The 21403-nt window shown below is 51.8% G+C and overlaps 2 protein-coding genes and 1 long non-coding RNA gene across 3 annotated transcripts in view; all 3 read right to left on the bottom strand.

Moving 5' to 3' along the window:
* DMBT1 (deleted in malignant brain tumors 1) overlaps positions 1–21403 on the bottom strand; it is a 313958-nt gene that overhangs the window by 98412 nt on the left and 194143 nt on the right. The window lies entirely within an intron of this gene.
* Positions 5976–21403, bottom strand: part of LOC118500927 — a 20810-nt gene continuing 5382 nt past the window's right edge. Inside the window, exon 3 of the long non-coding RNA XR_004903512.1 lies at positions 5976–6005. This is a non-coding gene — a long non-coding RNA (uncharacterized LOC118500927). The remainder of the gene's footprint in view (positions 6006–21403) is intronic.
* The window catches only part of LOC114497034 (deleted in malignant brain tumors 1 protein-like), a 35127-nt gene continuing 19851 nt past the window's right edge, over positions 6128–21403 (bottom strand). Inside the window, exons 2-7 of the mRNA XM_036027426.1 lie at positions 15306–15335; positions 14410–14460; positions 13369–13698; positions 8884–8913; positions 7990–8094; positions 6128–6198 (exon numbers count right to left, since the gene is read on the bottom strand). Of these exons, the coding sequence (XP_035883319.1) occupies positions 6143–6198; positions 7990–8094; positions 8884–8913; positions 13369–13698; positions 14410–14440 (552 nt within the window). The 5' untranslated portion in view covers positions 14441–14460; positions 15306–15335 and the 3' untranslated portion in view covers positions 6128–6142. The remainder of the gene's footprint in view (positions 6199–7989; positions 8095–8883; positions 8914–13368; positions 13699–14409; positions 14461–15305; positions 15336–21403) is intronic.

The following is a 21403-nucleotide window of genomic DNA, read 5'->3' as shown; positions in this document are numbered from 1 at the left end:
GTCATGATCATCTGGTCCTGAATGAGGTGAGCCCAAGAGAAGCATGGCCAGGAAGAGACCAGGGGAAACTCTTCCCCTTCCCAAATATTGGGATGGTCAGAAGCAAACTTCTAGCCAGGTATGAGTTCCCACAAGCTGTGGGTGCTTTGGCAAGGAACAGCCCAATACCACCATAGAGGCCTAAATGCAAACCCTAGAATGTAAGTCAACTTGATATGTTATCAGTGAGGAAGGAGTAAGTTATGTTTGCAGTCTTTCACTTAATAAGGTGTCAGCCCCTCTCACCCACCCCAACCCCAAACTGTACAAGCTTCCAACTCTGGAACCTGCTCACGTAAGTGGTGGCAAGCCGGGCCTCCTTGGTGCTGGACAGTGCTGGAAACACTGTCTGCTGCCCTCACCCCCTCCTCCTTCCTTCTCTTTGGATGTGGCAAGGAACAGATTTATATGTTCACCCTGATAACATTCTGGTTAAGCAGACATAATCATGTCACCTGGGTCCCCAGGATTCCAGCAACACAGTGCACATATTCCTGTAAGAAAGCTTTCTGAGCAGAAGGTAGAGTGGGAAGGCCCAGGCTTACCTGCTGGGTGGTGCCACAGCCTGAGTGGGGAATTGTGAAGGTCACCTGGCTTGATGTTATATGGGGCCTACACTGGTAGACTCCGTTCCAGCTGGGAATGACAAGGTCACTGGCAGAATAGCCCAGGGATTCCAGGTAGCGCCTGCTAACATTGACTTGCATTTCATTCGACAGACAAAGCAGCTCTGGCAACCAAGGGCAGTTAATGAAGTCAGTCAGTGCCCCCCAGCCCCAGGAAGTCCCTGTTGAGCTCCTCCCTCACAGAGTTGCAGGGACCGAGGTGGCTGACAAATACAGTCCACATGAGGATACACTCCCACCACCACCACCCCCTGAGGGGCCCTGTGGCTCCAGTGAGTCTCATTCTCAGGAGAGCCCTGTGTGGACTCAGGCACTGGGGACTCCTCAGGTGAAGAATGGGGGACAGGATGTGAAAGGAGTGAAATGTTTGGCCAAGGTACCATTATCTAGAAAGTAAAGTAACGCTCCAGTTGAATTGTGGGGATGCTGCGATATAAGGTCCTGTAGCTATGGAGCAGGTTCAAAGCTTAAAATGCAGGTTGAAAATGAGCGCTTTTCCATCACCTGGCCCTGTCCCTGGCCAGCCTATAAATGAGTGCATTTAACAGCTTGAGTGGTGACCATGAGCCTCTGCTGGAAGTGGCTGAGTGACCAGTGACTTTTAGACAGCAGCCAAATGTGCCAGGTCTCAAGACATGGTCACAGTGTCCCATGCTCTGGAATGGTCACAAGGCCTCAAGCCAGGGCTCATTTCTGCCCTCGGCATGGATGTCTCATTATATGCTGAAGGCATCATCTTGCACATTCTACTCAGTCTCTACTGACCACATTAGTAGTGTCAGTACACAGTGTATTGGTCAGTTCTTGCCTTTGACCTTGTTTCTGGGCAGCTAGAGTCCCAGCACCCACTGCTCCCATTCCCTTTCAGCACCAGATCAAGCCTCAGTGACCTGCCAGGGCTGCTCCCAGTTCCTGTCCCACCACCACAGAAAGGTTGAGGAAGAGAGGGCTCTCAGGGATACCCCACCCCAGACAAACTTGGGGACTTACTGGCACTGTCATTGGAAGGACTAGAGTAGTAGTCAGCCTGGAACCCTGTCCTGGTGACGCTGCCATCGCTGACAAAGCGGATGGACATGAGGTTGGATGATGAAGTGAAGGTGTCCCTTGCCCCGTGACAAAGCCGGGCCATGAGAGAGGAGCTGTTGTAGGGGCCATCAAACACTTCGATGTAATCGTGGTCACAGTTCCCCTCAAGCCTGCAGAGACAGGACACATGGCTTTGGCTTCACCTCCCACCAGGAGTGGCAGCAGGAGGTCAGGTCTGGGTGTGGGGTCACCCCTCTGGGTCAGAAACTATGACAAAATTTAATAACTGAAAATAACAGATTTTCTTAAAGAAAGCAGAGGTTCCTCTCCCCATGGACTGCACACATGGGTCTTAGTCCTTCCTGCTTTTTGGGGTCACATATTTGACACATACATCTCCTCTCTCTACAGCCCCTTGAATCATGGCAGGAAAGACTCCCACCCTGCCTTAGATGTTTTCCAATCAAAAGAGCTTTGTTTCCCCTAGAATGAAATGAATATCCATGAATTCATGGTGATGGGAATGAGTTATTGAGTGAGCACAGGTTGGACAAGTCAAACACCCTCCCCGAAGGTTGGGTTCTTGCCTACAAGGGGATCACCCTATCCGTACCCAGAGCCCCTGTGAGGCTCAGATGGAATAGCTCATGGAAAGTGCTTCACAGAGTAAATGCCGTGTCCATTGCTGTCAAGATGCTGCCTAAAGAACCAGCCCTGGTTGGCCTCCCTTCATAGGACTTCATGAGTTTTAAATGGAGTCCCCAAAATCCACATGAATTGTAATGATAAGGTAATCAGAATTATCTATCTTCTGCAAGACCCCACATAAATTTCCAAAGCAGGGACATTCCTCCAAAGCTACTGCAAATGAGAAATTGAAAGAGAAAATAATCTTGCTCAGTGGTGGCTCAGAGGGAAGAAGTTATAGCGCCTTCTCTCCAGGACGCTGAAAGCACTGGTGCCCCTTGCATGGACACTCCCCACCCCAGGCCAGTCACATGTTAATGTGCTTTTCTGATGTCTCCTCTGCCTAACACAGTGGTTTTTCCACTTCTGCCTGATCCCTGGGACCCGCCCCCAATAAAAGAGGGAGTACAGGGAAGAGAACAGCTGGTGTGTTTGTTAATAGGGTCCTTTGCATTACTATTATTGTTTCCAACAGAGTCCCTCCCCTGGATAATGTTTTCCAAGTACCTTCATGTATTTATTTCTCTTGTGATGTTTCCAATAACCAGGGAGTGGTGGAGGGGTGAGCAGGTATTTTATTACTTCTTTTTCTGACAGGGGCTGAGGAAAGTTAAGGGATCTTATGGTCACACCACACATTAGTGGCCAAACTGAGACTTGAGGCCAAGGCCCTTGTCCTGGCCCCACTTTCCTGGGCTGTTTTCATGCTGGATCACAACTTGAACCCACCAGAAAAAAATGTCAATGGGAAGCCCCTTTGATGAAGTTCTAGGTCCTGTCTGTTCACTTCTAAAGTGTCTGTGAGGCCTCCTGTGCAGCCCACTCCGCACCCACACACTTACTGCATGTCTCTGAAGACAATGGTCACACAGTCATTGTTCTGGACCTCGATATCCCACACACACCGGGCGTTGTTCGGGTAGTTCCCAGGATAGAAAGGGCTGGAGAAGTGTCCTGACAGCTGGGACAGGAAGCCTCCACAGGAATAATTTGCTGCTGCGACAAAACAGAAATGCTGTGGCCCCCAAAGCACAAAATCGATGAGACAGAATGCCAACAGGAGGTAGTCTAGACCTGGCCTGTCCACCCAGGGTCAATAGGAAACCCTTCCTGGGTCACTACACTTAGGGAAGCCCTCTCCTCATGACTCCTGTCATCTCTCCCCAGTGCCACTGCCCCTGAGGCAAAGGGAAAAGGGGCTTATCAGGGAGGTCAGCACTTACTGGTTGGGCTGGTGGCAATGTGGGAAGGAGCTGTTGACAAAGAGAAAAGATAATGATGAGTTTCGTGGCATCCTTGACACAGTCTTGGAGCGCTTGCTTGCTCTACGTGAGAAGTGTGCCGACCCTGGGGCCACATGGAGATGCTGGCTGCAGGCCACACCCTCAGGGAGCTCATGGTCTGAGGGAGTGGCTGGGATGGAGTGAATGGAACAGAGTGAATCCTAACACAGTGGGCGGATGGGAGCCAAAGCTTTGGCTCCAGGCCCAGCGTCAGCAAATGAGTCTGCTTTTCTCATAATCCTCAGCTTCATACAGAACTTCCGCTAACCCCTGGATCAAGTGAGGCCCCTGCTGATATGCCCTTTGCGCAGTGATCTTTCCCCTTGAAACACCTGTCACAGCTGTAATTATGTCATTAATTCTGAAATACATATTTAATACTGCATTCTACCTGAGGGATAGGTCAGTTTCTCTTTTTCCTTATTCTGTAATATTACAACCCTTCTTGATGGCCACACATCTACATGCACAGCTAAGACATTAAAATAAGCATCATAAGATTTAGCTGAACTGGGCACTTCCCTGATTCATGTGGTCCCAGCGCAGCTAAGCTGCCTGCACACCGCGTTAGCATCATTGATGTCCCAATCATTGTCCTACACAGTCCCCCAGGAGCCTCAGTAGAGAACCTGCACCAAGCCCTGACAGCAGACACTACCATTGACCAGCCTCAGGTTCAAAGTGCCTTTGGTCATGAATCCTAGGGATGGCATAAGAACACCTCCTCCTTGACTATGTTGAGACACCAGGCCTGAGGCACATTCCAGACTCTTGGGACACCTTTATGGCCTAACCACCTGGGGCAAACTATTAACTTTCAACATGAGCAAAGGCTCAAATTCACCAAAGGAAAGGAGTAGAGTCAACCCATCCCACCAGATCAAGGCTACTCCAATGGAGGGGAGCACCCATGAGAGGCCCAAGGTAGGTGAGCAGGACTGCCTCCCCAGTACCACACAGGCCTCCCAAGGCAGATCTCCATAGATCCAGAGGCAGTTCTCCTTGGTCAGCAGCCGCTGGCTCCACTGTTGTCCCAGGAGACCTCAGACACCACATTAGGAGGTGACAGGATGTCTGCCTTAGAGGAGGGGGACAGGCACCTTCCCCCCTCTTCTCGGGACAGCATCCGGAGGCCTGAGCCTGTGGCCTAGTCTCAGTGGTACTAGACAGGTCTCCAGCACTCACACTCAGCCATGGAAGGGGGTCTGTGTTGAACCTCTGCCCAGCATCTCACTAGAGACAGGTCGCCATGCAACTATGTCACACGTAGGACCTGGTTTCACAGAATACTCCTTGCAGACCACACCAGAAGAACAAGGATATGATGGCCAACATGGAACCCCTTTCCATCATGTTCCATTCTATCCTTGAATCAGAAGCAGAGCAGAAGCAGAGCCCTGGGGCAGTGGAGGGAGTGAGGGTGAGAGGAATATATACCTGAGTCTGTGCTTGCTGGAGTTGAAGGTGTGGAAGTGTTTGGCCATGTGTCTACAAGTGACAAAAAAGGAAAGGCCACAGTTAGGGGGTCACCAATACTGATCCTTTAAGAATTTTGTGGGGGCATCAGGACAATTGCCCACATGCATCCTGCCACTCGCTCCCTTAATGTGCAGAAGCCTATTTTTCAGCAAGGTCTGTGGGGTCCAAGGCCCTGTTAGAAATCAGACTGATTCCTTAAATCCGTAAGCCTGCTGTGTGCTCTTCTAAAGTAAAAGAGCTTTGCCCTCTCCCAGCCCTGAATCATGTGCTCATCGGTAGTTCTCAGAGGCCGACCTGACTCTAAAGCTTGGATACAAAGAGTCAGGGTCATGAGGATGAAACCTGCAGCCAATCAAATGTCCACAGGTCATACGCATATTATTCTACCATCCCCTGGGCACTGTCCATACCACTTTGTGATACAGATGTGACCACGGTGAGTCTCAGTGTCTGATGGTGTGAGAGCTGGTGAGAAGACAGAAGTCTGACATCCTATCAACAAGATGGCACTGGTTTATGAATGTCCATTATCCCACAAAATGTTTATCAGCCTGGACACAGTCGGTCATGACATTGGAGGCCATTGCCCCGAACACTAGCAGCTATCTTTGGGACAGGAACCAAGAATTGGAGAACACAAATGGATCAGTAACACATGGACTCTTTGAAATCCCACCTACACTTGTGAAGCACTCATGAGCATCTCAGTGCTTAAGGGCAAAGGATGAGCCTTGAAGGGTGTTCACAGAGCAGTGGTTTACCCAGAGTGGGAAGGAGAGGAATGGGTGTGCATTAAAAGAATCATATCTCAGGAAGGTCACTGGAAACTTACCTGGCCAGAATGTTGCCTGGGACTGAGCAGCTGTGAGTAAGAGAAGGAAAATGTAAGATGAGGAGTACACAGTTGCCCAACCCAGATCCAAGGTTGATGACCCTGGTCTTATACTCACTGAGCTGGTGCCTTGTAAGTGCCCTCGCTATGGACACCACCTCTGGCCATTAAACCTTTCTCTCCTTGCCATCACCTGCCTCACTGTGTGTGAGGGCTGACTTTTCTGTTGGTCAAAGTCAGTGTCATGCCCAAGACAGGCCACCATAGCCTTGGCATGACACCTCAGGATTAACAGAGGATGACCCTGATGAATGGGTTGCTGTACAGGCCAATTTTTCTGCCTGAAGGTGTGATGACAGTGGTCTTTCATAACAATTTCCACACTTTCTCTGCATCCTGTCACCATACACAAGGCCCTGCCTGGCTCACCAACATTCGATTCATTGGCTTCCTGCCGTGCCCCACCTTAACCTGCTCCCTGCCATTTCCCACTCTACCCCACTCCCTGCCATATGATGAATAGTTCACAGAGGAGCTCTGTGCTCATGGGTCCACTCCTCAGCATCACATTCAGGGACAGCAACCAACACTGTGATAATCACAAAACAGAGTTTCCTACCTACCCACACACAGGCCACATGGCCCTGCCCAGGAGCATCACCTGAGCTGGGAGGTGAGCTCAAATTTCCGAGGCAAAACAAAAAGGCTCTCTGCTCTGCCCTCAGGAAGCTGGAGCCTGAGCAAGAACAAGCTTCCACAGATCCCTTCAACAACCTGTGGGCAATTCGTAGGTATTGCCAGGGTGCTGTATGGGTGGAGCTCCTTTTTCAACCAAAACAGGTGACATAACCCCTTCGGTGCCTCCTGATCTGGAATAAGCACTAGTATCAAGAATGATGCAATGAGGATTGGGCAGTAGCTCTGGAATGGGAATCTTGTCAGTTCTGAGCACTATTGCCCCACGAGAGGGAGACCCACCATGTGTGAGGCCACCTGAGCAGATGATGCTGGCATCCTCCCTGTGGTTACATGGGCTTGAGTTCCATCCTCTGTGCCAGCAGCTCCACAGGTAGGGCTTGTACCCTGAGCAGTGGGTGTTGTCCAGGATGATGGGCCCTGACCCCTGACCAAACCGGGCACTTCCCGGAGTCAACATGGCCAAACCATAGTCCAGCTTCCTGTACACCACATTGGCATCATTGGTGTCTAATCATGGTCACACATGGTCCACTAGGAGCCTTGGTACAGATCCTCCACCTGGTCCTGACATCAGTCCCTCCTATTCACCAGCCTCAGGCCCAAAGGCCCTTTGGCCCCAAACCCTAGAGACTGCACAAGAACACCTTTTCTGTACTGTGCTGAGCCACTAGGCCTGGTGTGCATCTAGACTCTTGGGATTCCGTCATGGCCTACCCACCTGGGGAAAACTCTCAGTTTGGACACCTGCAGAAGTTCATCTTCATTAGAGCAAAGGAGCAGAGTTGCCCTATCCCACCAGGTCCAGGCTGTTCCAATGAGCAGGAGGACCCATTATGGCCCCCAGGGAAGTGAGTGGGACTTCCATCCTGACCCCTATGGGGCCTCTCTAGAAAGAGCTCAATCGCTGCAGGGTTGTTCCCCTGGTCCGTACTTATTGGCTCCCCTGTGGTACTTGATGACATCGGGTACATCCCTGGGAGGTGGGGGGAAGTCTGCCTGACAACACGGGACAGGCACATTCACGCCTTCTTTTTGGGACATCACTGGAGGCCTGAGCCTGCAGCCAGGGCTCAGCGGTACAGACTATCCAGGCCTCCAGCACTCACACTCAGCCATGGAAGGAGGTCTCTAATGAACCTCTGCCCAGCAACCCACTAGAGATGAGACAACACACAACGCTGTCACATGTAGGACCTGTCCACCACAGAGACAAGGACATGAATGGCCCATGTGGAACCTCTTTCTATCACGTGTCATCCCAACCTTGAATCAGAAGCAGAGGCAGAGCCTGAGGGACAATGACAGGAATACATACCTGAGTCTGTGCTTGCTGGTGTTGAAGGCATGGAAGTGCTTGGCCGTGTGTCCACAAGTGACAACAAAGGGAAAGACTGCAGTTTGGAGATCATCAACATGGACTCTAAAAAATTTGTGAGGACATCATGAGAATTACCCATGGGCATCCCACCAATTCCTACCTTAATGTGCACAAGCCTATTTTTCTGCTGGGTCTGGTGGGTCCAAGGCCCTGTTAGAAATTGGACTGATTCCTTTAAATCTTTCAGCCTGCTGTGTTCTCTTCTAAATTGAAAAAGTTTTTCCCTCTTCCATCACTGAGTCATATGCTTACTGGTAGTTCTCAGAGGCTGACAAGACTCTAAAATTTAGATGGAAAGATCAGGGACATGGGTGTGAAAACAGGAGCCAATCAAGGGTCTGTGTATTTGGCAAATTGTTATCACATATTACTCCACTATCCCCTGGGCACTGTGCCTGCCCCATAGTGAGGCAGGTGTGACCATGCTGAACTGCAGTGTGTTGAAGGTGTGAGGGGAGGAGAGAAGATCGAAGTCTGATGTGCCGTCAGCAGGACCCCAGTGGTCTGCACAGTCCAGTACCCACAAAAAGTGCATCAGCTGGGATGTGACAGTGTCAATGTCACGCCACTGGAGGCCATCTCTCTGAACATTGGCAGCCATCTTTAGGGACAGTAACCAAGTATTGGGGGAGAATACAAATGGATTGATAATACATGGAGTCATGGAAATGTCATGTATATTTCCGCAGCAGTTGGGATCTCAGTGATGGAGGACAGAGAGCCTGTGCACGTGGGCATGCTCACAGGGCAGGGGCTCACCCATAGTGAGGAGGAGAGGCACAGAGGTGCAGATGGAGAAGGTATGTACGAGGGATGTTGCTGACAACTCACCTGGCCAGAATGTGCGCTGGGACTGAGCAGCTGTGAGGAAGAGAAGGAAAATGCGAGCCCAGGATCACACAGTTGCCCAACCCAGTTCCAAGGTTGATGACCCTCTTCTTACACCCACTGAGCATCATGACGCCTCACATGTGCCCTTGTTGTGGATACTACTGCTGGCTGCCCAAACCTCTGTCCTTGCCATCACCTACACCACTGTGCCTGAGTACTCACTTTTCTGTTTGTCAAAGCCAGTGTCATGCCTGAGAAAGGCCACCATAGCCATGGCTGATAGCATGGCAAAGAACAGAGAATGACCCTAATGAATGGGGTGGCACAAGTGCCAATTTCTCCACCTTGAGGTGTGATGACGGTTGTTTTTTAAACCAATTCCTACAGTCTCTCCATGCATTGTGTCACTGTCTCCAAGACCTTGCCTGACTCACCAGCGTTCCATCCATTACCCACCTACCGTCTCATACCTCAATCTGACTCCTTGCCACACATTCTGTCTTTCAAAGAGGAGCTCTGTGCTTTTGGGTCCCTTCATGAGCATTGGATTCTGGGACAGCCCAAAGCCCTGCATTCATCACAAAAATGGAGCTTTCTACCCACCCACACACCTGACAAATGGCTCTGCCTAAGACCTTCACCACAGTAGAACCTGAGGTGTGCAGTGGTCTCGTGTTACCAAAGAATGAGGAACAGAGTCCCTGCTTTGCCACCAGGAAACTTAATCCTGAGCAAAAAACACGGTGCCCCAGTCCCCTCCAACAACCAACAGGCAATTCCCACCAATTGAGCTGGTCCTGTGGGGACCAACCTACTTTTTCAACCAGAGCAGAGGACATAAACCCTTAGGTGCCTACTGCCCTGGAAAAAGGTCCAGTACCAGGGACAATGTTGCCTGGCTAAGGCAGGGGTGCTGGAGTGGGAATCTCATCATCTCTGAGCAAAATCACCCCACAAAAGGGAGACCCACCATGCATGAGGCCCACCTGAGCAGATGACACCTGCATCCTCCCCGTGGTGACAGTTGTGTGAGTTCCAGCCTTGGTGCGGGCAGCTCCACAGGTGAGACTCACGTCCTGAGCAGCGCACGTCGTCCAGTACAATGGGCCCCGAGCCCTGACTGAATCGGGCACTTCCTGGAGCCAACGTAGCCCCACCACAGCCCAGCTGCCTGCACACCACGTTAGCATCATTGATGTCCCAATCATCATCACACACAGTCCCCCAGGAGCCTCGGTAGAGAACCTCCACCCGGCCCTGACACCGTTCACCTCCGTTCACCAGCCTCAGGTCCAAAGTCCAATCAGTCCCGAAACCTAGAGAAGGCACAAGAACATCTCCATGATTATGTTGAATGGACAGGCCTGAGGTACATGCCAGACTCCTGGGACACTCTCCTGGCCTAACAACCAGGGGCAAACAGTCAGCTTTGGACAATGTGCACAGGCTCATCTTCATCACAAGGAAGGAGCAGAGATGTCCTATCTTATCAGGTCAAGGCTACTACAATGGAGGGGAGCTCCCTGACACACCCAGGTAGGTGAAGGGGACTACAGCCCCCCTGACTGCACATGAAAAGGCTCCTTGCCCTGCCCTCAAGAAGCTAGATCCTCTGTATAAACATGGGTGCACAGCCTCCACCAACTCAATTTTGGGCTGTATCCCCAGCATGCTGGGGACATACCTTCTCAAGCCAAGATGCTTCCTCAGCTGCATCAGGTGACAAAAATGTTGGGTGCCAGCTGCCCTAGGGCAAACTCCAGTGCCAGGTACAGCATTGTGATGATTGGGAATTAGCTCAGGACTGGGAAGTGTGCTTGGTTTCTACAATGTTACCCAGAAAGGGGCCCAGCAATGTCTGAAACCCACCTGAGCAGATGACACCAGCGTCCTCCCCATGGTTACAGTTGTGTATGTGCCAGCCTTGGTGCGGACAGGTCCACAGGTGGGACTCATGCCCTGAGCATCCCACGTTGTCCAAGAGAATAGGCCCTGAGCCCTGACCAAATTGGGCACTTCCCAGAGCCGACTTGGCCATGCCACAGCCCAGTTGCTTACACACCACGTTGGCATCCTTGATGTCCCAGTCATCATCACACACAGTCCCCCAGGTGCCTTTGTAGAGAATCTCCACCCGGCCCTGACACCGGTCACCTCCGTTCACCAGTCTCAGGTCCAAAGTCTCTTCGGTTCTAACCCCTAGAAAAGATTCAAGAAGAGCTACTCCATGATTATGTTGAGCCATGAGGCCTAAGGAACATGCCAGACTCCTGGGACACCATCATGGCCACACCCCCTGGGGCAATCAGTCAGCTTCAGACATGTGCAGAGTTTCATCTTCATCATCAGAAGGGAGCAGATATGTCCTTCCCACCAGGTCAAGACTGCTCCAGTGAAGGGGAGTCCCAATGACCACCCCCAGGGCGCTGAGTGGGATTCCACCCTGCCCCACAAGAAAAGGCTCCCTGCTCTGTCCTGAGGAGGCTTGACCCTGTGTATGAACACAGGGAGCAGCTGCCACCAATCTGATTTCAGGCAGTCCCAGCAGGATGCTAAAAACTCACCTATTCTAACCGAGATGCTTTTTCAGCTACAGCAGGTGACAATATATGGGCTTCAAGCTCCCTTAGCACAAACACCAGTGCAAGGCATAGCATTATAATGCTTGAGAATTAGCCTACAACTGGGAAGTGTGCTTGGTCTGTGTAATGTCACCCAAAGTTCAGGAATGTCTGTGGCCCACCTGAGCAGATGACTCCAGCGTCTTCCCCGTGGTTACAGTTATGCGAGTTCCAGCCTCCATGTGGGCAGCTCCACAGATAGGACTCTCGTCCAGAGCAGCCCACATTGTCCAGAAGAATGGGCCCTGAGCCCTGACCAAACCGGGCACTTCCTGGAGCCGATGTGGCCAAGCCACAGCCCAGCTGCCCACATACCACGTTGGCATCATTGAGGTCCCAGTCGTCGTCACACACAGTCCCCCAGGAGCCTTTGTAGAGAACCTCCACCCGGCCCTGACAGCGGTCATTTCCGTTCACCAGCTTCAGGGCCAAACTCGATTCGGTCCCAAACCCTAGACATGGCAGAAGAACAACTCCTTTAGGACTGTGTTGAGATGTCAGGCCTGAGGCATATTCCAGACTCCCGGGACACCCTCCTGGCTGAACTACCCATGGGAAACAGTCATCCCTGGTCACATGCAGAGATCATCTTCATCACAGGAAAGGAGAAGAGACATCCTATCATGCCACGAGAAGGCTTCTCTAATGGAAGGGAGCACCCATGACCGAACATGGGAAGTGAGCGGTACTGCCACCCAACCCCACATGAAAAGGCCCCCTGCTCTGACCTCAGGAAGCTTGAACCTGCATACAACCATGGGCACACAGCCACCACATAATCAGTTACTGCCAATACCAGCAAGATGCTTGGGACACTCCTATTCTAACCAAGATGCTTTCTCAAAATATCTTGGGTGGCAGCTGCCCTAGCACAAAATCCACTGCCAGCCCATAGCATTAAAGCTTGAAATTAGCCCAAGACTGGGAACTAGGATTGGTCTCTGCAATGTCACCAAGAAGGGAGGTGCAGTGATGTCTGGGACCCACCTGAGCAGATGACACCAGCGTCCTCCCCGTGGTTACAGTTGTGTGTGTTCCAGCCTTGGTGTGGGCAGCTCCACAGGTGGGACTCATGCCCTGAACAGTCAACGTTGTCCAGGACAATCAGCCCTGAGCCCTGACCAAACTGGGCACTTCCCGGAGCTGACGTGGCCAAACCACACCCCAGCTGCCTGCATACCACATTGGCATCATTGATGTCCCAACTGTCGTCACACACAGTCCCCCAGGAGCCTTGGTAGAGAACCTCTACCCGGCCTTGACACTGGTTACCTCCATTCACCAGCCTCAGAGCCCAATTTCCTTCGGTCCCGAACCCTATGGAAACACAAGAACACATCCTCTATGACTATGTTGAGCTGCCAGGGCTGAGGCATGTGCCAGACTCATGTGGTACCCTCCTGGTCTAACTACCCAAATCAACAGTCAGCTTTGAACACGTGTAGAGGTTCAGCTGCATCACAAGGAAGAAGCGGAGGTGTCCATCCTACCAGGTTAAGGCTTCTCCAATGGAGGGGGACTCCTTTGACCACCGCCAGGATGTCGAGAGGGATGACAACCTAACCTCACACTAAAAGGCTCCTGCTCTGTCCTCAGGAGGCTTGATCTTGTGTATAAACATGGGACACAGCCCCCACCACCCTGATGTCCAGCAGCCCCAGCAGGATACTAGGGACTCACTCTTCTAACATGATGCTTTCTCAGCTCTATCAGGTGACATAATATCTTGGGTTTGAGCTGCGCTAGCATAAACACCAGTGCCAGGCATATTATCATGATGCTTGGGAATTAGCCCAGGACTGGGAAGTGTGCTCAGTCTCTGCAATATCACCCAGAAGGGGATCCAGTGATGTCTGAGGCCCACCTGAGCAGATGACACCGGCATCCTCCCCGTGGTTACAGTTGTGCGAGTTCCAGCCTCGGTGCGGGCAGCTCCACAGGTAGGACTCAGTCCCTGAGCAGCGCACGTCGTCCAGGACAATGGACCCTGAGCCCTGACCAAAACGGGCACTTCCCGGAGCAGATGTAGCCCAGCCACAGCCCAGCTGCCTGCACACCACGTTGGCGTCATTGAGGTCCCAATCGTCATCACACACGGTCCCCCAGGAGCCTTGGTAGAGAACCTCTACCCGGCCCTGACACCGGTCACTCCCATTCACCAGCCTCAGGTCCAATGTCCCTTCGGTCCCGATTCCTAGAAATGGCAAAAGAACATCTTCTCTGTGACTACGTACAGCCACCAGGCCTCAGGCAGGTTCCAGACCCTTGGGGCACCCTCATGGCCTAATGACCTGGGGCAAGTGTCAGCTCTGGAGACGTGCACAGGTTCATTTTCATCACAGGAAAGGAGAAGAGATGTTCTGTCCTTCCAGGTCAAGGCTGCCTCAATGTACAGGAGCACCCATGATGGCCCCCAGGAGGTGAGTCAGACTGCCTCCCTGACTCTACATGGGGTCTCCAAAAGAAGCTCCCAGCTCCAGGGGCATTTCAGTGGTCAGTCCCTGCTGGCTAAACCATGGTCCCAGGTGACACCAAATATAGCACCAGGAGGTGCTGGGACACCTGCCTGACAGGAGGGGACATTCACTCACTCTTCTCAACACAGCAGCTGGCAGCCTGAGCCTGCAGCCTGGTCTCAGTGGGATGGACTAGCCAAGTCTCCAGCACTCACACTCAGCCATGGAAGGGGGTCTCTGCTGAGCCTCTGCCCAGTCTCACTAGAGATGGGTCCCCATGCCACTATGTCACATGTTAGGACCTGGTCTGTCAGACTATTGTTTAGGAGGCCCCACCACAGGGCCAAAGATATGAATAGCCCATGTGGAACCTCTTTCCATCAGGTTCCATCCCAGTCTTGAATCAGGAGCAGAGGCAGAGCCCTAGAGAGGGTGAGAGCAGTATATACTTGGACTGGTTCTTGCTGGTGTTGAAGGCATGGAAGTGCTTGGCCATGTGTCTACAAGTGACACCAAAGAGAATGGCCACAGTTAGGCATCACTGAAACAGGTCCTTTAACAATTTTGTGGTGGGGATGATGAAAACTTCACCTGAGCACCCTGCCTCTTGTGACCTGTGTGTGCACCTGGGTCCTCATCAGGTAGGTTTTGGGGTTGAATGTCCTGGTGGAGATCACCCTGATTCCTCTAATCTCTAAGCCTGTCTTGCTCCCTCTCCACTAAAAACCCCTGGACCTCCCATCCCTGAGTCATGTGCTCACTGGTAGTTCTGAGAGGGTGTCCAGACTCTAGAGCTTGGGTGGATAGAGTCAGCAACATGGGGATGAAGCCTGGAGCCAATCACATGTCCTCATATTCAGAAAGTCATTATCACAGATTTCTCTGCTATCCCCTGGACACTGTGCCTGCTCCACAGTGAGGCAGGTGTGACCATGCTCAATTGCAGTGTGTTGAAGGTGTGAGGGGAGGAGAGAAGACTGAAGTCTGAAGTGCCATCAACAGGACCCCAGTGGCTATGAATGTCCATTATCCTACAAAAAAATGCTCAGCCCAGATGTGGTAGGATCAATGTTTATGCCACTGGAGGCCATCTCTCTGAACACTGGAAGCCATCTTTTCAGATAGCAACCAATTATTGGGTGAAAACACAAATGGATAAATAATTCAATGAGTCCAGGAAATGCCATTTGTACTTCCACAGCACTGTTGGGATCTCAATGATGGAGGACAGAGGACCTGTGCACGTGGGTATGTTCACAGGGCAGGGGCTCACCCGGAGTGAGGAGCAGAGGCATGGAGGTGCAGAAAGGGAAGACATAACTGAAGGAGATCGCTGGCAACTCACCTGGCCACAATGTTGGTTGAGACTGAGCAGCTGTGAGAAAGAGAAGGAAAATGTTAGATGAGAAGCATTCAGTTGCTTGACCCACATCCAGGGTTAATAGCTTCATATTATACAAAACGAGCTGACTCCTTACATGAGCCCTCACTGTGGACACTACCACTGGCTGCCTGAACCTCTGTTTTTGCCATCATCTGCCTCACTGTGCCCAAGGACTGACTTTTCTGTTTGTCAAAACCAGTGTCATGTCAGACAGAAAACCATAGCCATAGCCAATGCCCTGGGAGTTAGCAAGGAGGACTCTAATGAATAGGATGGCAGAGGTGCCAATTTTTATGCCTCCAGGTGTAATTATGGTGGTCCTATATAGCAATTTCCAGATTTTCCCCATGCATCGTACCACAATTCTCAAGGCCCTGCCTGGTTCACTAGCATTCCATTCATTGGCCACCTGCCATCTCACACCTTACTCCACCCCCTGCCCCATATTGGTAGTTCACAGAGCAGCTCTGTGCTCTTAGGTCCCTTCTTGAGGATCAGATTCTGGCAGAGGCCAAAGCACAGAACTCCTCACAGAACAGAGCTTCCTAAACACCATCACACCTCATAAAGTGCTCTCCCTAAGGGCTTTGCCCCAGGTGGACTGGAGGTGGGAGGTCAGTGGCATTAATGTGGTGGAAGAAAAGGCTCCCTGCACTGCCATGAGGAAGCTTGACACAAAGCAAGAACAAAGTACCACAGTCTCCCCCAACAATCTGAGGACAATACCTAGTGAATGCTGGGGTCCTCTATGGAATGAGCTTGGTTCATAAACAAAGCAGGTAACATAATCCCTTGAGTGCCTGATGCTCTGGAATAAGCCCCAGGACCAGGGATAATGCTATGTGGCTCAGGCAGGGTGCTGGGGTGGGAATCTTGTCAGTTCTGAGCAATATCTCCCCATGAAAGGGCAACCCACCATGTCTGAGACCCACCTGAGCAGATGACACCTGCATCCTCCCCGTGGTGACAGTTGTGTGAGTTCCAGCCTCGGTGTGAGCAGCTCCACAGGTGGGACTCACGTCCTGAGCAGCGCACGTCGTCCAGGACAATGGGTCCTGAGCCCTGACCGAATCGGGCACTTCCCGGAGCCAACGTAGCCTCACCACAGCCCAGCTGCCTGCACACCACGTTAGCATCATTGATGTCCCAATCATCATCACACACAGTCCCCCAGGAACCTTGGTAGAGAACCTCCACCCGGCCCTGACACCGTTCACCTCCGTTCACCAGCCTCAGGTCCAAAGTCCAATCGGTCCCGAAACCTAGAGAAGGCACAAGAACATCTTCTCCATGATTATGTTGAATGGACAGGCCTGAGGCACATGCCAGACTCCTGGGACACTCTTCTGGCCTAACAACCAGGGGCAAACAGTCAGCTTTGGACAATGTGCACAGGTTCATCTTCATCACAAGAAAGGAGCAGAAATCCTATCTTATCAGGTCAAGGCTACTACAATGGAGGGGAGCTCCCTGACACACCCAGGTAGGTGAAGGGGACTACAGCCCCCCTGACTGCACATGAAAAGGCTCCCTGCTCTGCCCTTAAGAGCCTTGCTCCTATGTATACTCATGGACACAGCCACCACCAATCAATCCTGGGCAGTACCACCAGTATGCCGAGGGCATACCTGTTCTAACATGATGCTTTCTCAGCTATAGCAAGTGGCATAATATGTCGATTGCCTGTTGCCCTAGTGCAAACTCCAGTGCTGGGCACAGTGTTATGATGCTTGGGAATCAGCCCAGGACTGGGAAGTGTGCTTGGTCTCTTCAATGTCACCCAGAAAGGGGCCCAGCAATTTCTGGAACCAACCTGAGCAGATGACACCAGCGTCCTCCCCGTGGTTACAGTTGTGCGAGTTCCAGCCTTGGTGTGGGCAGCTCCACAGGTGGGACTCATGCCCTGAGCAGCGCACGTCGTCCAGGACAATTGGCCCTGAGCCCTGACCAAACTGGGCACTTCCCGGAGCTGACTTGGCCAAACCACAGCCCAGTTGCTTGCACACCACATTGGCATTGTCGATGTCCCAATTGTCATCACACACAGTCCCCCAGGAGCCTTTGTAGAGAACCTCCACCCGGCCCTGACAACGGTCACCTCCGTTCACCAGCCTCAGGTCCAAAGTGTCTTCTATCCCGAGCCCTGGAGATGGCACAAGAACGCCTCCTCTGTGACTATGTTGAGCCACCAGGCCTAAGGCAGGTTTCAAACTCTGGAATACCATCTTGGCCTAATTACCTGGGTGTGATGGTCAGCTTGGGACACATGTAGAGAATCATCTTCACCAAAACAAAGAAGCACAGATGCCCTTCCCACAAAATCAAAGCTGTTCCAATTAAGGGCATTACCCATGACCACCCCCAGTGCTGAGTGGGATGCCACCCTTACCCTACTCAATAAGGCCCCCTGCTCTGTCCTAAGGAAGCTTGATCCTGTGTCTGAACACAGGGCCCAGCCACCACAAGTCTGATTTCCAGCAATCCCAGGAGGATGCTGAGGACTCACCTCTTCTAACCAAGAAGCTGTCAGCTACATCAGGTGACATAATATCTTTAGTTTAAGCTGCCCTAGTGCAAACTCCAGTGCCAGGTACAATATCCTGATGCTTGGGAATTAGCCCAGGACTAGGAAGTGTGCTTGGTCTCTGCAATGTCACGCAATAGGGGTTCAGTGAAGTCTGAGGCCCACCTGAGCAGATGACACCAGCGTCCTCCCCATGGTTACAATTGTGAGAGTTCCAGCCTCCATGTGGGCAGCTCCACAGGTAGGACTCATGCCCTGAGCATCCCACGTTGTCTAGGAGAATTGGCCCTGAGGCCTGGCCAAACCGGGCACTTCCAGGAGCCGACACGGATGAGCCACAGCCCAGCTGCCTGCACACCACATTGGCATCATTGAGGTCCCAGTCGTCATCACACACGGTCCCCCAGGAGCCTCGGTAGAGAACCTCCACCCGGCCCTGACACCGGTCACTCCCATTCACCAGCCTCAGTGCCAAACTCGATTCAGTCTCAAACCCTAGAGAGGGCAGAAGAATAACTCCTTCATGACTATGTTGAGGTGCCAGGCTGAGGCATGTTCCACATTCTTGGGACACTGTCTTGAACTAACAACTGATGGGAAACATTCATCTTTGAACATGTGTAGGGATTGTCTTCATCATAGGAAAGGAGAAGAGATATCCTATCTCATCAGGTCAAGGCTGCTCCAATGAAGGGGAGCACCCAGGACTACCCCCAGGGAAGTGAGTGGGACTGTCACCCTGACTGAACATGAAAGGCTCTGTGGTTTGCCCTCCAAAAGCTTGATCTTGTGTATAATCACTGGCTCATAGCATCCACCACTCTGATTCCCTGTAATCCCAGCTGGATGCTGAGGACTCACTATTCTAACCAAGATGCTCTCAGCTATAGCCAGTGACATAATATCTTGGTTGGAGCTGCTCCGGCACAAACTTTATTGCTGGGCACAGCATCATGAGGCTTGGGAATTAGCCCAGGACTGGGAAGTGTGCTTCGTCTCTGTGATGTCACCCACTAGGTGTTCAGTGATGAGTGAGGCCCACCTGAGCAGATGACACCAGCATCCTCCCCGTGGTTACAATTGTGCAAGTTCCAGCCTCGGTGGGGGCAGCTCCACAGGTGGGACTCACTTCCTGAGCAGCGCACGTCATCCAGGACAATTGGCCCTGAGCCCTGATCAAACCGGGCACTTCCAGGAGCCGACATGGCTGAGCCACAGCCCAGCTGCCTGCATACCACGTTGGCATTGTTGATGTCCCAATCATCATCACACACGGTGCCCCAGGAGCCTTGGTACAGAACCTCCAACCGGCCCTGACACTGGTCAACTCCATTCACCAATCTCAGGGCATAATTCCCTTCAGTCCCGTATCCTAGGGAAGGCAAAAGAACAGCTCTTTTATGACTGTGTTGAGCTGCCAGGGCTCTGGACCATGCCAGACTCCTGGGACCCACTCCTGGCCTCACCACTGGGGGACAAACAGTCAGTTTTGGACTCATGTTAGAGGTTCAACTGCATCACAAGAAGTAAGCAGTGTTGTCCTTCTCACCAGGTTAAGGCTGTTCCCATGGAGGGGAGCTCCTTTGACCACCCCCATGGTGTTGAGAGGGATGCCACATGACCCCCAGGAAAAGGCTCCCTGCTCAGTCCTCAGGAGGCTTGATCCTGTGTATGATCATGGGGCACAGTCCCCACCAACCTAATGTCCAGCAATCCCAGAAGGATGCTGAGGACTCACTATTCTAACCAAGATGCTTTCTTAGCTATACCATGTGACATAATATCTTGGGTGTCAGCAGTCTTAAGGCAGTCTCCAGTCCTGGGCACAGCATTATGATGTTTTGGAATTATTCCAGGACTGGGAAGTGTGTTTGGTCCTTGCAATGTTACCTACTAGGTATCCTGAGATGTCTGAGGCCCACCTGAGCAGATGACACCAGCGTCCTCCCCGTGGTTGCAGTTGTGCGAGTTCCAGCCTCGGTGTGAGCAGCTCCACAGGTAGGACTCGTGCCCTGAGCAGCGCACATCATCCAGGACAATGGGCCCCGAGCCCTGACCGAAGCGGGCACTTCCCGGAGCCCATGTGGCTGAGCCACAGCCCAGCTGCCTGCACACCACGTTGGCATCGTTGAGGTCCCAATCATCATCACACACGGTCCCCCAGGGGCCATTGTAGAGAACCTCCACCCGGCCCTGACACCGGTCACTTCCATTCACCAGCCTCAGGTCCAATGTCTCTTGGATCCTGAATCCTAGAGACAGCAGAAAAATACCTCCTCAATGACTATGTTGAGCTGTCAGGCCTGAGGTATACTCCAGGCACTTGGGGCACCTTCCTGGCCTAACCACATGGGGAAACAGTCAGCTTTGGGTATGTACAGAGGTTCATCTTTATCACAGGAAAGGCATAGAGATGTCATGTTACAGCAGATCAAGGCTGCTCCGATGTAGGGAGTACCCATGACGGACCCCAGGCAGGTGAGGGGGACTCCCAGTCCCACCCCTCATGCAGCGACTTTATTCCATCCTTAGGTGTAGTTATAGCATGCCTCTTATATGTTCCTCTTGAGGGCTCATGCTTGAGGCCATTTAGAGTGTTTCATATAGCAAAGTTCCCTAAATGTATCTCTAACTGGGCTTCACTATGAGCATGTGTTTAATCAGAGTTCTTCATGGTGAAATTACAGTGACCTCCCTCCAACTAAAGCTACTAGAAATTTAGGGGGAAGAAAATGTTCCTCGGGTTGCTATCCAGAGTGTCTCAAGACCATCCACGTGTTTCATTTCTTGGTAGACTGTGGGCAGGACCTCAATTTCCTGCCATTTTCCATGTGTCCCATGACCACCCCGTAATGGAGAGAACTCTGATGAGACCTGCCTGTCTTGAGAGCAGCCCAGACATTTATCTGGGGATCTGTTTTTGGAGAGCATTTCGCACATGCCCCTTCTAATCCACATTCAGGTCTGTGGGGCTAAGGTGACTGGGGCCAGCACAACATTGAAGAGATGACCGAGCTGGCCCCCCTGTAGTCTTGAAATTGATCTCTGTGGTCTCTGACCCAAAGCACACAGAGCTGTGGAAACCCCTGACTCCTCCCCACCCACTGGGACATGGACAACAAAGGAGGCTACCACCCAAGCTAAGTCCTCTGTCTCACGAGAGATCTCCCTTTGCACTGCATGCTTACAGCATTCCCTCTCACCCTACCCCTAACGTTCTCCTGTGTGAGAGGCAAACCCATGGTATGCTCGGTATCATGACCTGCAGAGAAGGACCCACAGAAAATTGTTCATTGCCTATTGAAGAAGTAGTCTTGATATTTTTTGTAGTTTTCTCTGCTATAGATTGTAGAACAGAAAAGAAACAGAAAATATAGTTGGGTCTCCTCTGAGAAGATTCAAGGTTTGAATGCAAACTTGAATCTGGTACAGAAATGTCATTTCTCAACTGGATTTTGTCTTCCTGTGTGACTTTGAGAAAGTCAACAAACCCATCTAGCCTTGAGTTCTTTCCCTTTAAAAGGTGATTTGGGCC

This window comes from Phyllostomus discolor, chromosome 5 (assembly GCF_004126475.2).
Source record: "Phyllostomus discolor isolate MPI-MPIP mPhyDis1 chromosome 5, mPhyDis1.pri.v3, whole genome shotgun sequence".
Lineage (NCBI taxonomy): Eukaryota > Metazoa > Chordata > Mammalia > Chiroptera > Phyllostomidae > Phyllostomus > Phyllostomus discolor.
This window is presented reverse-complemented; position numbering and strand designations above follow the sequence as displayed.